Source organism: Myotis myotis, unplaced genomic scaffold (assembly GCF_014108235.1).
Source record: "Myotis myotis isolate mMyoMyo1 unplaced genomic scaffold, mMyoMyo1.p scaffold_m19_p_19, whole genome shotgun sequence".
NCBI classification, from domain to species: Eukaryota; Metazoa; Chordata; class Mammalia; order Chiroptera; family Vespertilionidae; genus Myotis; species Myotis myotis.
In genome coordinates, this window is record NW_023416323.1 from 38,164,675 (window position 1) to 38,182,041 (window position 17,367).

Here is a 17,367-nt window from a genome sequence, read left to right on the forward strand (position 1 = left end):
CTTCATGACCCGTGTGTTTTTCCCCCCTAGATAAAAGATAGGAATCCTACCCAGGGCAATCCCTTTTTTTTTTTTTTAATTTTTTTAATCCTCACCTGAGGATATTTTTCTATTGACATTTAAAGAGAGAGGAAGAGAGAGGGAGAGAAATATCAACATGAGAGAAACACACCGATTGGTTGCCCCCTGCCTCTGAGCCTGACTGGAGGTACCTGAGTACGTGCCCTTGATCACAGTCGAACCCAGGACCCTTCAGTCTACAGGCTGACACTCTATCCACTGAGCCAAACCGGCTAGGGCCAGGGCAATCTTTATAGAAGCAGTTACCTCTGGGAACTGACCACCACCTCCCCCTCCACACCTCCCATTCCCCCCACACACACATCCCAACACACACAGACCACCAAATGGGAAGCTAAGAGATTTGTCTTAAATTCCCCAGTTAAGCAGCTGTGGGGCTGAGAGTTGCTCAGAAAGTTTGCAGCCTTGTTGGGAGGACCCTGAGACCACTGCCTCCCCTTGTCCGCTGCCTTGGGAAGCTCACTGCCTGCTCAGGTTGAAGTGTCCAATGAGAAGCCCTTATGTAACAAGTTTCTTGACAACTCAGGTAACCTGAGAGCTGTGTCCAGGCTGTGTGGGCAAAGGATGGTCAACTCTGGGTGGGCGTGGCCTAGAGGCCCTGGCTGTGCCCTGAGCAGCCCTTTGGGAGACCTGGAGCTTTTGTGTTGCTTCCTGATTAGGTCATAGGGCAGCGGTGGGGCGGGAGCTGCTGACAGGGAGCTGAGGGGCAAAGGTCACAGCCCCTGGAGGCAGAGGCACTTGCAGAGAGACCTGTGGGCCTGGAGCTGCTGTCCTCCCACGATGTGGTTCTTTGCTCTGGTCCTGGGCTCCCTGGCCACTTGCACAGCTTGGGGTGAGTCCTTCTGAAATACAAATAGCAGGGGGAGGGGGCACATTTGGAAATCCCTTTCTGGTGCGAGGTGTGGGAGCTGCGTGCTGGCCAAACCCGTGACAGGTGCGGTTCCGAAACAGCGTGATGGGAGTTCATCCCCGAGTCTGCAGCAGACCCAGGGGTGAGGGACCGTGGAGACGACCCCTGGGCACGCAGCAGACGTACGGACCACCGTTCAGCTCACACCTGTGGACGAGGACCTGCAGGAGCTTGTTTATTTCTCCTGCTGATTGGTCCAGATGTGGCCAAATCATGGAGAGCAGCTTAGCAGCATATTAACATCGACTCCAAAGGCGTGTGTGTCCTTAGTCAGGGCGCCTCCTTCTCTTAAATGTGTGATGATGGTACACCTCCCTGGGGGGGAGGGGGGAGGAAGGAGGGGTTCTCCTGAGGATGAAATGGGTTGATTCTTTGGGGATGGAGGAAGTGCCATGGAAGAATCCTTAAATGAAGGGGTTGTTTTAAAGTGTCCTGTATTGCCCTGACTGGTTTGGCTCAGTGGATAGAGCGTTGGCCTGTGGACTGAAGGGTCCCAGGTTCCATTCCGGCCAAGGGCACCAAAAATAAAAAATAAAATAAAGTGGCCTGTTTTAATAGAAACTGCTGGAGGGCCAGCAGATCAGGAGCCACTTCATTGAGAAAATAGGTTGTTACTCCCAGTTTCCAAGAGGCAGAGGGGGCCACCACCATGATTGCCACAAGGTCAGGGGACAGAGGAGGGAGGGAGTGTGGCAAGAGTCTTGGTGGTGGTTGCAGGTCAGGGCAAGCTATGTAAATAGCCAATTTCAGTGGCGGTTGGCAGGGATCTGGCCCTGGAGTGATTAGTGCAGGAAGATAGTGGCTGGGGCGTGGTAGCCTGAGAAGCTGTTGAGGGAGGGGGGGCAGGGGTACAGACTCTGGCATGCTAGAAGGGCAATTTGATGACTATCTCTAGGAATTGGTTCACTCTAAGGGGGGCAGGGGCAGTCCCTCCAGAGACATCCATACCTGGGATGTCAGTCAGTGTATCAGAACAGAAAATAAAAGACATGGTGAGGAGTTGTTCTATGGGATCAGTTCTCTTTCCTGGGTCTAAAGCTAAAACACAACTGAGGCCAAGATATTGTGTTCCGTTTGATTGAAAACTCTGTCTAAATAATCCATTGAGCCCCACCGGGGCGGCTCAGTCCATTGAGTATCGTCCTGTGCACTGAAAGGTTGCAGGTTTGATACCCAGTCAGGGCACATACCTGGGTTGTGGGTTCAATCCCAGGTCAGGGCGTGTATAGGAGGCAACCGATTGATGTTTCCCTTCTTTCCTCCCTCCCTGCCTCCCTTCCTTTCTCCAAACATGTTTCTCAGGTGAGGATTAAATAAATTGAATCAGTAGTCAATTGAACCAGGACCTTGTTCCTAAGACTGCTGGATGCTGACCAGTTGTCCTGAGGGCTACATCAAGCATGTCCAACTCACAGGCCACCAGACACGAGTTTGACATGCTTGGGCTACATGATTGAGCTAGGGAGAGGGAAGTTGAGTGAATCAGGGTGCTGGGTAAGGCCAGTTAGAATCAAAGGAAAAAAAATAAACTCCAGCCCTAGCCAGTTTGGCTCAGTGGATAGAGTGTCGGCCTGTGAACTGAAGGATCCTGAGTTCGATCCCAGTCAAGGGCACATGCCCAGGTTGCGAGCTCGATCCCCAGTGAGGGGTGTGCAGGAGGCAGCTGATCAGTGATTTCCTCTCATCATTGATGTTTTTCTCTTCCTTCCTCTCTGAAATCAATAAAAAATATATTAAAAAAAATAAAGCCTAGATTAAAGAAAATAAGGTTTCTGCCTGGTTATACTACCTCTGGCTCTTGGACCCACAGTGCTGTGGCCATCGGTACCCTGACAGCCCAGGCCCCATCTGGACTTTATTTCTTTCTGGTGGCAGGCACTCTGACAGGCAGGGGACTGAGTGACAGGGCAGAGTAAGAAAGGAGCCAAGTTAGGAGTGGAGCATTCCCTCACTGCTGCCACCTCCTGGCAAGGCCATCCTGTTTCTCTCTTTAGAAAGCCCATTCTTGGCTGCCTCCATTTCCTCTGTGTTCTCATCTGTAAAATGGGCAGACTACTGCCTACCTGGCAAGGCTCTGGGGAAGATTCAGTGCACCAGGATGCCCATCTGATCCACAGGAAATGCCCAACATGTAACATGACCTATAACATACGTGGGAACTGCCGCTGTTACCATTACTGCATGGGTCTCCCAAACCAGTCACCCTCTTTTTCACCTGGCCAATTGGGCTACTGGGCTCTTCATGTCTCTTGAAGGTTATCATTGACTTCCTAAAGGCCAGGCTCTTATCAAGTCTGGTTTCTCCTCAGACGTCACCCTCCTTCCCCTCTTTGAAGCACTCAGCATGTGTGTCACCCGTTCTCCCGTGGCCTCCACGCTGCTCCCCTCCACCCTGCCCCCACCAGGGTGCCCGCCTCCCTCCACTCAGTCTCAGCCACAGCTTCCCCTGTGCGTTCTCTGCAGCTTTTTCTCTTCTCTCTCCCACTGGCCTCCTCAGTGACGTCACACACATCCATAGTTTGCACCTTCACCTTCAGGGAGATGATTCTACTCGGCCCGCTCACCTGGCCTCCTCCGGTCTTGAAGGGCTCACTTCTGTGGTGTCTTCTCACCCAGTATTTCATTGACTTCTCCCCTGCACCTGTCTGAATCGGAACTCGGGGTCCGGGGCAGCTCTTTCATCTTCTTTCCCTTCTGTGTCCCCCACATCGGATCAGGGGCCACGCCCTTCTGCAACATTCCTTATAGACATCACTGTATTTATTCCTAAAAATCCTGCTAAGTATACAACGGAATCTATGCTCAGTGCAGAAAACTAGGAAAATGCATAGAAAAACCATCACCTGCAGCGACACCACTCCTTGATAGCTTCAGGCTCATGCTTCCAAGGAAGTCCCTCTGGATGCTCATTGTAATCATTAGCCACCACAACAAAGGAGAACATCCTAAACAGCCCATTAATATGCGATTGGCTATTCATGACCAGAGACATGGGTGCTGTTTTGTAACATGCCTTTGCATAACAGTGTCTCCAGTGTCACTGGGAAGTTTTCTAAGTCCGAATTTGATTTACTCTTTGTGTTGTTGTTGCTGTTGTTCTGGCCACACACTTTGAGAGAGATGTTGGCCTTTTGTCAGGACCTGCAGGGGAGCCATTGGAGGCTGAGAGGCTAGGAACCGTTGCCAAAGGGGAATGCTTGAACGCACTGGGGCTGCGGGGATGGGGAAGAGGAGATGGGAGGAAGGGCCCATCCTGGCTGGAAGTTCAGGGTGGTTCATGGAAGGTAGAACCAGGGCTGATACAGAGGCTGCAGGAGGTGAATTCAGCCCAGTGAGGAAAGACTCTCTCCCCCCTCTGGAGACCCTGCTCAGAACCACCAGAACTATGTTACGGCGACCGTGCTACTCTCTCGTTCTCCAGAATATTCACGGCTGCTCTGCTCATGTACCCACTGTGTAAAGCCCAGACCCCTAACCAGGCACCCGAGGACCTGGCTGACATGAAGGTTCTCATTCCAGGATAATTTTCCACTCCCCTTAGATCGCTGTGGCCCAGGCAGGTCTTGCCTTGTGTTGTCTCTCCCCCCACCCCATCCCCCCCCATTCCATCTCCCCTTGTTCAGTCTTCCCCACAAGTCCTAGCACCAAGGGCACCTCCTCCATGAGGCCACCAATCAGAAGCCCTGGCTCCCTCTTCTCCTCCTGTAACACCTAACAGATACCTCCCTCATGACACCTACCCCTTCCTTCTTCCTTCCCAGCGGTAGGGTCCAGTGTGCATGTGGCTCATTCCCCCTGCAAGGTCCAGGCTGCTAAGAAGAGGGGCTGCCTCTTGCTCCCCCTTTCCTCCTGCAGCCCAGCACCGGCATGTCAATGTAAAATTGTTTCCAGAGGCTCCTAAGCATGGAAACCATATGTCTTGTCCGCGCCCAGCAGCTCTCCTAGCATTGATGTTGTACTTGATGCTGTGATTTCTCCCAATTCCCACGGTCTCCTTAGGACCCTATGAGTTAGGGAGGCCGGTTCACCTACTCTCTATTTGACGTAAGAAGAATTGGAGGCCTAGGAGTTGAGGGGACTCTTTCAGGGTTACCTGGGGCATTACCCACCTGGAGTCCAGTTCCAACCTCTCACCGCGGGTGTGTCCTCATTTCCTCTCCACACCCACAGGGCACCCACCTTCACCACCTGTGGTGGACACTGTGCAGGGCCAGGTCCTGGGGGAGTATGTCAGCCTAGAAGGCTTTGCACAGCCCGTGGCCGTTTTCCTGGGAGTCCCCTTTGCCAAGCCGCCGCTCGGACCCCTGAGGTTTGCTCCTCCACAGCCTGCAGAGCCATGGACCTTTGTGAAGAACACCACCTCCTACCCTCCTATGTAAGTGTTGGCATCTTTTAGTGGAACGTTTGCCTCAAAGGGATGTGGGCAAGCGCCAAGGCACGCCTCTGAGTGCCTTCTCCATTGTTCTGGATCCTTAAGATAAGGTAGATCCTTAAAAACATTCCAGGCCAGCCTGACTGGCTCAGTGGTTGAGCGTCAACCTATGAACCAGGAAGTCACGGTTTGATTTCCCGGTCAGGGCATATGCCTGGGTTGTGGGCTCGATCCCCAGTAAGGGGTGTTCAGGAGGCAGCTGAACAATGATTCTCTCTCATCCTTGATGTTTCTATCTCTCTCTCCCTCTGCCCTCCTCTCTGAAATCAATTAAAATATATTTATAAACAACAACAAATTCCAGAACTCCCATATCATGGTAGAGCCTTGTATCCAACAAGTATTTATTGAGCACCTACTGTGTGCCAGGCATATTCTAGGTTCCTGGGCTCCATTAATGAATGAAACAGATATTCCTACCTTCATGGAGCTTGTGTTCCAGCTGGTAGAGATCGATGATAAACAATATGCAAATTAATACTTACATCCTATATAATAAAAGGGAAACATGCAAATTAACTGTCCAACTGCTACGCTCAAGCCATACTCACAAGCCATACCCACAAAGTCAATCAGGAGTGAGTATGCAAATTAACCCAACTAAGATGGCGGCGGCCCTGAGCTGGAGTGAGCAGGAGGCTTGGGTTCCCCCAGCGATGGAGGAAGCCAAGCTTCCCGCCTGCCCTGCCGTCCCTGGGCTCCGCTCTGGGCTACAAAGTTTCAATTATAGACGATAAATAAATCCCAGAAAAAAAAGAAAAAAAAGGAGAGGCTGGGAACTTGGGTCCCTGGGTTGTGTGGCCAGCCTGAAAACGGCCCTCAGCCACTCACCCAGGCTGGCCAGGCACCCCAGTAGAGACCCCCACCCAGAAGAGGGTGTGGCCAGCCTGCAAACAGACCTCAGCCCCTCACCCACGCTGGCCACACACCCATAGGGTGAGGGTCCCCACTGGGGGTTGGCCAGCCTGCAAACACCCATCAGCGCCTCACCCAAGCTGGCCAGGCTTCCCAGTGGGCCCCCCCACCCTGAAGTGGTTGTGGCCAATTGGAAAATGGCCCTCTGCCCCTCACCCAGGCTGGCCAGGCACCCAAGCGGGACCCTCACCCCGATCCCGGACATTATTTAGGGCAAACCAGCTGGCCCCCACCTGTGCACCAGGCCTCTATCCTATGTAATAAAAGAGTAATATGCAGATTGGCCCTAACAGCAGAACGACTGGGAATGACTGGTCACTATGACACACACTGATCACCAGGGGCAGACGCTCAATGCAGGAGCTGCCCCTGGCGGTCAATGCGCTCCCACAAGTAGAGCTCTGCTCAGCCACAAGCCAGGCTAACGGCTGCCATTACAGCGGTGGTGGTGGGAGCCTCTTCCACCTCCTCAGCAGCACTAAGTATGTCCAACTGCAGCTTACGCCTGCTTCCCGCTGGCAAGTGGACATCCCCTGAGGGTTCCCAGGCTGCCAGAGGGATGTCTGACTGCCAGCTTAGGCCCACTCCCCGGGGCTAGGCAGTAGGTGGGCATCTCCTGAGGGTTCCCAGACAGTGAGAGGGCACAGGCTGGGCTGAGGGACCCCCCCACAAGTGCACAAACTTTTGTGCAAGTGAGCCTCTAGTTATGTAATATGTTGCAATAGGATAAGTACTTTGGAAAAAATATTTTTTTTTTAATTAAGCAGCTGATGGGGATCAGAGGTACTGACTCTATTTATTCTCCTGACATGAACTTTGGTCTATTTGGAGAGTGGGGTGAGCCAGGAGGTTGTGTGGGTGGGAGTGCTTTGCGGTGTGGACCTGGCAAGTTGTCAGTTCCCAGGTGTGTCTAGTTACCTGGTCACAAGGAGTAATGAATGCCTGACTGACTGGGAGGACTCGCCAATTGTCATCTGTGCTGGCTACTCACAGTCTGTTATCAGGGCAAGCAACAGCACTTGCCTGGGACGGATGGGTATGTGATAGACTCTTAGCATGTCAGGGCTGCAAGATTCTTCTAGAAACCACTCCCCTCACTCAGACCTGGCAGATGAGGGCCCAGAGCAGGGAAACCAGGGCCTGTGGCATTTCTCCTGATGTCGCCCTGCAAATATGTAACCCCTGACCTGTCACGGGCCCCACACGTCTGCTGCCATTTGAGTGAATGGGAGTCTCTTGTGGACTCTACCATGTGGGTTACCTGGTCGAGGTGCAGCGGCCCCACTGAACCCTCTGTGGGAGCCCAACACAGAGCCAGGCTGTGTCCAGGGTGTGCAGGACGACCATTGCCCTGGTGGGCAGTAGCTAAGCAGCCTCCTGTCCTTGACGTGGTACATGCGGAATTGCCAGGAAGAGGAGAAGAGCGAGGCCTTCTCGCTATACATGATGCTGGGAGGCTTTAGTGAGCCCCACGGCCCCTGCTCATGGCTTCCTACCCACTCAACATCTTCTCTCTGGTAAGAGCAGCTTTGCATAGGCACAGAGCTCCCAGGCCATAGCTCTGTGTGCCGCTTCGGCTAAACCTGAGTATATCTCTCTCCCCACCTCCCCAAGGTGCTCCCAAGATGCCCTGTCAGCCCAGATGCTCTCAGAGCTCTTTTTGATCAGAAAGGAGAACATTCCCCTCAAGTTCTCTGAAGACTGCCTTTACCTAAACATCTACACTCCCGCTGACTTGAAGAGGAAGAGCAGGCTGCCGGTAAGGTGTGCGTTCCATGTCGGAGTGATCTCCTGGTGTGGACCGGGGAGGAGTAAGGCAGCGTGGGGGGGAGTGTCCCAGCCACGGCTATTTCAGCGGACCCGGGATTCCTTTGCTCTCCCTGACCAGGCCAAGTGACCCCTGGAAACACATGTTTTCCATCACTCAGTTTCCCCGGCAATAGTCATGGTGCCTCCCTGGAACTTCGCTGTACATCTGTAACCTATCGTCAGTTCTTTCCACGTTCTCTCATGCGAACAGAGGGACAAGCGTGACTACTGATAGTTGCAAGGTTAGGAATCTGATTGCCAGAGAACCTAAGGCATGCTTTCCAGTCAGTTAGAGCTTGAAGGAACCTCACCGAGAAGGCAACACCCCAATCCTCCTTTTACAGACAGAGAAACCGTGAAGGCGAGGCCACCCAGTTGGGTTGGCAGGACCAGGGCAAGGGTTCTCTGAAAAGTCGAGCCAGTGGGTGGTGTTTGTCAGCTCCAAAGATCCTGCTCTGACCAGTGTCCCAGGGTAGCACAGAGGTGTGGAGGCAGAGTCCGGGGCAGTCCAAGAAGCATTGTCCTTTGTCTTTGTCTTTTCCTCAATATCTGAGATGTTCCTGAGCTAATTTCCCTTCCTAATTGTCTTTGGCTGGGGAGATGTCCCAGTGAGTCAACATTTCCTCAATATGCAGAGGCCCAGAGATGGGCAGCCAGAAGGTGGGGGTAGATCTGCTGGGGGCAGTCCCTGGGGTGCAGAGGGAGGACTGTAAGGAAGAGATACCACTGGGAGCATGGATGCTTCTTGAGATAGTCACTCACACACATGAGAGGACTTTAATTTTCCGGATAAGAGGTGACTAATGACGCTGAAATCCAAGGGCTGCCCTGGTAGAGTGTGCTGAGTGGGTTAGGGGCCCAGGCATGAGGATGATGGGACTGTTTGGGGGAAGATGTCCCCATTGGCCTCGGCCGTTCGCGTGATGCTATTCTCAGCATGAAGAGCCTTGGGAGCAGGCAGCACTGGGGCTGGAGAGACAGGCAGTGGCAGCCAGGTGCATGGGTGGGGGTGGCCTGGCCCTGGCTGGGGGAGTGGGGAGGAGAGCAATTGCCTGCCCCACCTTTGCTGGGGGCTGATGAGCTTCAGAGAACAGCCTCCTCCAGTCCTGATCAACCAGACAACCCTTGGGGGTCCTTCCCAGCTCTGCTCCTATCTGTGACCTGTGTGGTTGCTTCCTCCCTGTCCAGGTGATGGTGTGGATCCACGGAGGAGGTCTGGTGGTGGGCGGGGCATCAACCTATGACGGGCTGGCCCTCTCTGCCCATGAAAACATGGTGGTGGTGATCATTCAGTACCGCCTGGGCATCTGGGGATTCTTCAGGTAAGATAATGGACTCCGCACAGCACATGGGCCCTTAAAGTGAGGGTGGCAGGACCCAGCTCTGGGTCATGTCATGTCAGCTCCTCAGGAAGGCGTCCAAATCCCCAGTGGATAGAGCATCAGCCTGTGGCCTCAAGGGTCCCAGGTTCGATTCCGGTCAAGGGCATGTACCTTGGTTGCAGGCACATCCCCAGTGAGGAGTAAAGGGCATGCACCTTGGTTGCGGGTACATCCCCAGTGGGGAGTTTGCAGGAGGCAGGTGATCGATGTTTCTCTCTCATCAATGTTTCTAACTCTCTATTCTGTTGCCAACATTGGCTTCTTTTGGCTTCAGAGGTACTTTGTTCCAATAGTTGGTCTATAAACATATTCTCTCCTCCCTGCTGTCAGCGGCCAAGGTGCAGGTGAATAGGATTGCTAGCTGGCAGGCCCCTGACAGCAAACTGGCCACCAGTTGATTTTGTGAGGAAAGGGGCTCCCTCCTCCCTCCTGGCAGGGTCTGGGGTGCAGGAGAATGGGGTTCTTGGCTGGCAGGCCACTGCCAGCAAGCTATCCAACAGCGATTCTGTGAGGAATGGGGCTCCCTCCTTTCTACTGTCAGGGTGTGGATTGAAGGTCGGCCATGCCCCCTGATGGGCCAGAACCAGAGTTATACCACGCCGTGGCTTCCACCTCAGCAACCCAGGACAGACTGCTGCTGGGTGCTCCTGGTGGTCTGAGGGTGGATTCTTCCCTCAGGCCACACGGGAAACAACTGGGGAGGGCGCAGCCATTGGCAAAAGGACCCAGGATTCAGTGGGTTCATGCTTCGAGGGCGGGTTCCTGCCTCAGACCCCACCCTCACTGGAAACAGCTCCAGGAAACAGCTCAGGGGAGAGTGCAGCCATTGCCAAAACAAACCCTGCAGGACTGACTTCCTTCTGCTTGGTCCTGCTTCTGGATTGATGTTACACCCAAACAGCTCCGGGAAAGAGCTCAGGGAGGGCGCAGCCCTTGGCTAATCGACCCAGGATTCAGTGGGTTCACACTTCGAGGGCGGGTTCCTGCCTCAAACCCCACCCTCACCGGAAACAGCTAGGGGGAGGGCGCAGCCTTTGCCAAGACAACCCCTGCAGGACTGACTTCCTTACGCTTGGTCGCCAGACCCATTCCTGATGAACTTAACCCAGGGTTTTATATAAGTAGATATGTACCTGTTTATCTGTTGACGATCTATAATGTTAGCTCCTTGTAGTTAGAGATTTTGCCTATTTTGCTTCGGGTTCTTAGAACAGTGTTTGGCACATAGCAGATACTCAGTAAGTACATGGCAGGTGAATGAGTGGAGAGCTAAACAAACAATGCTACACCTGTGAGTCTGGGCTGTGGAGGGCTCACCTAGAGCCCCCAGCCCAAGCTGTGGTCCTGGGAATCCTGCCATGATGACTCTACCTCCCCTCCCCCCATTCTCTTACCCACAGCACAGGGGATGAACACAGCCGGGGCAACTGGGGTCACTTAGACCAGCTGGCCGCGCTGCGCTGGGTCCAGGAGAACATTGCCAACTTTGGAGGGGACCCAGGCTCCGTGACCATCTTCGGAGAGTCTGCGGGAGGTGAAAGTGTCTCTGTTCTTGTAAGTGCTCCTGGCCACGATGTGGGTACAGATGGGCTCCCTGGGAGGCCCACTGGCCTTTATTAACAAGACCTGGGTTCAAGGCTGGCCCTCCTCTGCACAGAGAAGATAGTGGAAACCTAATGGCCCAACTCTCCCCCAGGAGCTTAGGGCTCCGCTAGCATCCTCGGGCCAAAATAATCTCCAGCCCCAGCCTGCAACACTCCTCCTGACTTGGTTGAGTTCCTAATCCCTTCTCCATGAGGACTCTCCTCACTTCTCCTGGGGAGCAGGGTGGGTATAAATTATGAGGAAGAGGAGGCAGCTGTGAGAGTTGGACGGAGTGTCGATGTGTGGCCTAAAGCCAGATCCACATGTCAGGAGGCCATGAGCACTCACTAAGAACAGGGGGTCTTGTGGTTTGTCCAGGCCCACGAAGGAGGACAGCAGTTTCTGTGAACGTGTGAGGGAGCTGGGCTGGGGGAAGCAAGTGAGAGGGGGGAGGGGAGGGGAGGGGGGTGTAGGGGTTGGGATGGGACAGGGGACACAGACACACCTGGGAGCCTGGTGTGGGAGATGGGGCCGGAGAGGACATGGAGAGAATCAAAGACGGAGAACCAGATGAGAAGGCGCTGGGAGCTGCCAGAACCCCTCCAGCTGCCTCAGAGCTGAGCAGAGTGTCTGTGCTGCTACCATATTGTAAAACACGTTTGCTTTCATAGTTAAATACTCAGAGGAAGCTTTTACATTTTGTAAAGTGGGGAAAGAGGAGAGGTACAGATACGCCCAAAGAAGAAAAGAAGTTGACCTACAATGTTATTACCCAGGGATCGTCACCATGGACATGTTGACACTTACTTTTCTAGTCTTTTTTTGATGACTCACCCTATCATCTATCTATCTATCTATCTATCTATCTATCTATCATTTTTCTATGATTTTTTAAATTAAAAAAAAAAGTTGTTAACATTACAATCTTATATAAATATTTTCCTAACCATGAAGAGCTCTCCCATAATTTTATTTTTATGGTATTCCATGGTACTAAAAAGTAGCTTATTTACTCAATGCCATCATGTTGGAACCTGGGGTCCCTGCCCACGTTCCCCATCATGAGCAGCACGGGCACCCCAGACACCATCGTGTGCCTCCAGGATCACCTTGCTTAGGGTGAGTTCTTAAGAATGGAAATGTAGACTCAGAAGTCTGTCTTGAAAGTGTTACCAGGAATTGCCAAACTGTCTTTCAGATACTTTTGATGGTTACAGTTGGCGCTTGCCTCACACTTCCTGTTGTGTTCCTTGCTCTGTTCCTTTGGCTCCTACCAGCTGAGGTTGTCTTACAAAAATAGGGCCTCAGGGTCAGCCTGGGGAACAGGCCAGGCGGGGCCCTGTTATGTCCACTGAGCCCAGGGGAATGGGCCAGGATGGAGCTAGGGAAGCTCTTGAACTCCCCTCCCCGTGAGCCTCAACTCGGTTCGTCTCTACTCCCCTCAGGTGTTATCTCCCCTGGCCAAGAATCTCTTCCACCCGGCCATCTCCCAGAGTGGCGTGTCCCTCACCTCTGCCCTGGTCAAGAAAGACATCAAGGCCACAGCTCTGCAGGTAGGTCTCATGCTGGGCAGCCTTTACCCCCTTTGCTCTGCTCCCCTGGAGTCCTCAGGGGCCTGCATTGCCATGGGATTTCAGCTGACACGCCCAGATCATCCCAGAAGAATGGCTGAGTGGAGGAGCAAGAAGACACCTCACTCTCCCTCCCAGTTTTACTTCTGAGCAAACTGTGCCAGAGAGCAGAGGCCCCTCAGCAAGGTCAGCAAGGCATCAGGGCAGAGCGGGGACTCAGGCTCCTGACTGGCCTACCAGCACTGTCACTGTCCACGGACCACACTCCCCAGAGTGTGCACGGTGGGCTGCCGGACAAAGCGTGGGGAGTGGACTGTCACCACGTGTCATCACTCAGAGGGCCTGAGTTTTGGGGACCCTGCCCCTGGCCACATATGGGCCTGGAGTGGTTTCTCTACGAGGGGCCTTGTGACTAGGCTGGGTTCCCGAAGAATTTGTTTGTAATTCATGTGTTGCCTCAACAAATAATTTTTTTAAACATCCATATTTTTTTATTGATGTCAGAGATGAAGAGAGAGAGATGGAAACATGAATGATGAGAGAGAACCATTGATTGGCTACCTTCTGCAGGCCCCACCTGGGGATTGAGCCTGCATCCCAGGCATGTGCCATGACTGGGAATCAAACGGTGACCTCCTGGTTCATAAGTCGACGCTGAGCCACTGAGCCATGCTGGCCGGGCAACAAATAATTCTGATACAGCCAGACACCTAGCAGTCTTGTGTAGCTTCCATTTAATGAAGGGGACGTTTTAACGACTACATAATCACACAGTCATACAATGTCAGCCATGGCAGGAGCAGGAAGGAGAGGTACTTAACATCATGACAGAGTTCAGAAGGAGCCCTTAGTCCAGGGTGTAGGGGAAAGGCTCCCTGAAGAAAGTGATCACTAACGTGAGATCCCCAGGATGAGCATAATGTGCTTGGTGAGAAATGAATGTCCGAGGAAAGGGAGGGACGTGTGCAAATGTCCTGTGGCAGGAGGAAGTGTCAGAGAGAGAGAGAGAGAGAGAGAGAGAGAGAGAGAGAGAGAGACTGATGAGGCCAGAACAGAAAGAGCAGAGGGAACCTGGAGTGAGCTGAGGTTGGGGACATTGGCATGGGCCCTGCTGCCTGGGACCCAGGGGAGGACTTTGTCTTTATCTGGAGACTGTTAGGGATTCAAGGAAGGGAGCCCAACGGGTGGCGGGGGAGGGGTGGGTTCTGCTGATGAGTGCCCACGTGAGTCTGGGGTGGGAGCGTTTTAGTTGGGCTGTGAGAGTGGTTTCCTGGTTCGTGGCTCAGTGGAGGCAGCCTCCAGGCTGAAAGGGGCGGGCTGGTAGAGAGGAGGGGAGGAAATGAAGATGGTGAGAATTTTGAGGTTTTCCAGAACTCTTTGGTTGTAAACAGCAGAAGTCCACTTGGCCAGGCTTAAGTCAGGAAAGGGGGGATTTATTGAGAGGAAATAGGTGGCAGAGATGGGGCAGATTCTGCTGTCACACAGGCACTAGAAATTGGCCAATGAAGGGAATTTAAGGCTTTTTATTCTTCATAGCACCTTCTCCCAAGCTCCCTTATTGTACGCTCTCCACGCCTGCCATGGAAGAACCTGCTTTCTTCTCTCTGTTTCAACTTCTCCTCTGGCCGCACTGTGCACGATTCACTCAAAAGAGGCCAAAGGGTAGTGAGAGGATGAGCCGAGATTTGAAACCAGACAGTGGGATTCTGGATGCCATGCCCTAAAGCCCACTCCAAGCTGCCCCTCTGCAGACATCCGGCTGTGAGGTCCTTTGGCCATTTTAAGAGAGAGAAGGAAACTGGCACAGAGGTGTCAGAATTGGCATGACTGAGGCCCAGGGCCCACGCCTGCTGGTCCAGAGAAATGTCTGCTACCTGCTCCCCCCGCCCCTCTGCCTTTAGAAGTTGAGGTTGGGATGGAACATCGACTGGTTGACAGGAGGGACATGGCTCTTGAATGCTGCTGTCCCCTGTGATTTCTGCAGCAAATCGCTACGTTTGCCGGCTGTCAAACCACCACCTCAGCGGTCATGGTGCACTGCCTGCGCCAGAAGTCGGAGGACGAGCTCCTGGAGACATCGCTGAAGATGGTAGGTGCCTCCCTTCTCCTTCCACACAGACCACACCACCCTGGGAACTTGGCCCCAGGATTTATCATCTCAGCTGCTCCCTTGTCCCAGAAACACTTTCTGGGACAGGGTCTCCCCTCTCTGGAGTAATGGCACCCCTCAACCTAAATAGGGAATTTCTTTTCTTCTCTTTTATTATGAAATACCTGAAATGTTAGCAAAGTCAAAAACTAACATATTGATTAATCAATAATCCTCCAGCTCGGTCAAAATGTACTATGGCGCCATTCTTGTTTTCAGAGATATTTTTTAAAGAAATTAGACACTATTTACTCCTAGAGGTAACTACCATCCTGAATTTGGGGAAGGGGGGATATCAAGAACAAAGATTTCAGAAAGGTTGTCAAAATGTTTCTTGGTTAATTTAGAAATGATCAGTTATGACCAAGTGGTGGCCCAAGTTTCTAGATTTTTTGTGACCCTGCCTCAGTTGTGATCCTAGGCTAACCATCCATCCATTAATCATCTTATTATCTGTCTATCCCTCCACAAATATATCCAATTCATCAATATCCTTTTCTCATCCTAATATCAATCTATCCATAACTTTCATTTATCTATTATCAATCGTTCATGCATCATCCAACCACCATATATCTTCATTCCACCATTCATCCCTCTAAAATCAATGATCCATTTATCATGTATATACTAGGTATCACCCAATTATCCCTCAACCATCCAATGCACCCATATTCCATGTATTAACCAAATCCATTCATTTACCCATCCATCAGTCCATCCATCCGTCAGTCCTAACAAGAAGGGGAAATGGATGGAGGGCAGGGTAGGCACACACAACAGAAATCCTCGCCAGAGCTCCCCTCCCCCACCCACAGCTAGACCCTGAGCTCATGCCCAGGGGAGCCAGTGCCCTACTCACTTCCTCTTGGCCAGTCAGGGTGGCACCTGGAGGGAGAACCTGATACCCTTGGCGGCAGCTGACCAAGACCAGCCTTTCTCCCACTACGCCTCTCACCCACATCCCCTGCCTTTGTTTTCACAGAATTTTTTTGCATCTTGATTTACATGGAGACCCCCGAGAGGTAAGGACCCTTGGTTTCTGGGTCACACGTTTCAAATCTTGACACCTTTAAGCTCCAGTTGAAGATGAATGAAAGGCTTCTCCCTGTGGACGCATAGTAACTCCTTGTGTTTATATTGCTGAGGCCCAGAGAGGGGCAGTGACTTGCCTGGGTAACACAGCCAGGAGGACCAGATGTCAGACCAGAACCTGTTCCTATGACGCCCGGTCCAGTGCTCTTAGTCACTAACTCTGTGTCTCCTGGGCTCGGTCTACACCCTTTCTTTCTTTCTTTCTTTTTCTTTTTTTTTTTTTAGTAGTTTTTTTAAAAGATATGTACTTATACTGATTTCAGAGAGGAAGGGAGAGGGAGAGAGAGATAGAAACATCAGTGATGAGAGACAATCATTGATTGGCTGCCTCCTGCACGCCCCACACTTGGGACTGATCCTGCAACTCAGGCTTGTGCCCTGATTGGGAATCAAACCATGACCTCCTGGTTCATAGGTCGACACTCAACCATTGAGCCAGGCTGGCTGGGCTCTACACCCTTTCTTGTTTTTATTTCCTGCTCCCAGGGGGAGAAGGCTGCACTAGAAACTCCCACCTCGGAGAGAGGGAGGTAACTGCATCAGGGGTTCAGGAGCCTTCACAGAGGAGCCCAGATCTCCTGCAAGGCTGCAGGGCTGATTAGCCACTATGTGCTGGGTCACCAGGAAGGGAACCAGGAACCTCAGTCCTGAGGACACTCCTCGCAGCCACACAGGAAACTCCAACAGGGTCCGCCACTCACCTTCCTCCTCTCCTCCCACCTTCCAGAGGGCCAACAGGCTCCCATGCCTTTACCTCTGCAACGTCTCCCAGTCCTACCCCCTCTGTTTTCTCTCTGGGGACAGTAGCACTTACCCTGAAAAGTGTCTTCAGGATTGAATGAAATGCATTCAGTCATTCAACAAAGATTTCATTAGCACTGAGTACTATGTGCCAGAACCTGAGTTTTGAGCGGGGAGTGGGAATGGGTGGAGGTGGGGGTGAGGGAGGGATAGACCAGTGACACAGGCAAAGAAAGCAGAAACAACTCCTGGCCTTCTAGGAGTGAGAGAGAGTACAGTAAACAACTAAAATATGGAGTGTGTTTGATGATGGCTAGCGTTACGGAGAAAAGAAACTGGGAACTGGGGATGGAGTTTGCTGGTGGTTTGAGTGTACACAGTGGGATTTGGGAGCCGTTGCCCAGGGTTCACTAACTCAGAGTCCACAGTGACTTTACAGAGTGTAACCACTGTGAATAATGAGAATTGACTGTCATGAGAGAGATACATATAGATAGGCATAAACTTCAAGCTGAAAGTTTTATATAAAATACAAATATTAACATAATATTTTTACATATTTCAATTTGAGGGAGATCCCTGCTAATCACCTGCCCATTGCTAATCCCTTGGGGACCAGTTCTGCCCACTGGGGTCACAGACTTAGCTGCTTTGTTAGACCCTGAGCTCTGTGCCACGGCCCACAGGCACACAGGTGT

At 52.2% G+C, this 17,367-nt stretch overlaps 1 protein-coding gene across 1 annotated transcript in view; it reads left to right on the forward strand.

Moving 5' to 3' along the window:
• Positions 1-783: 783 nt before the first annotated feature.
• The window catches only part of CES1 (carboxylesterase 1), a 138,069-nt gene continuing 121,485 nt past the window's right edge, over positions 784-17,367 (forward strand). The window contains exons 1-2 of the mRNA XM_036346851.1: positions 784-913; positions 5,162-5,366. Coding sequence (XP_036202744.1) covers positions 862-913; positions 5,162-5,366 — 257 coding nt within the window. The 5' untranslated portion in view covers positions 784-861. The remainder of the gene's footprint in view (positions 914-5,161; positions 5,367-17,367) is intronic.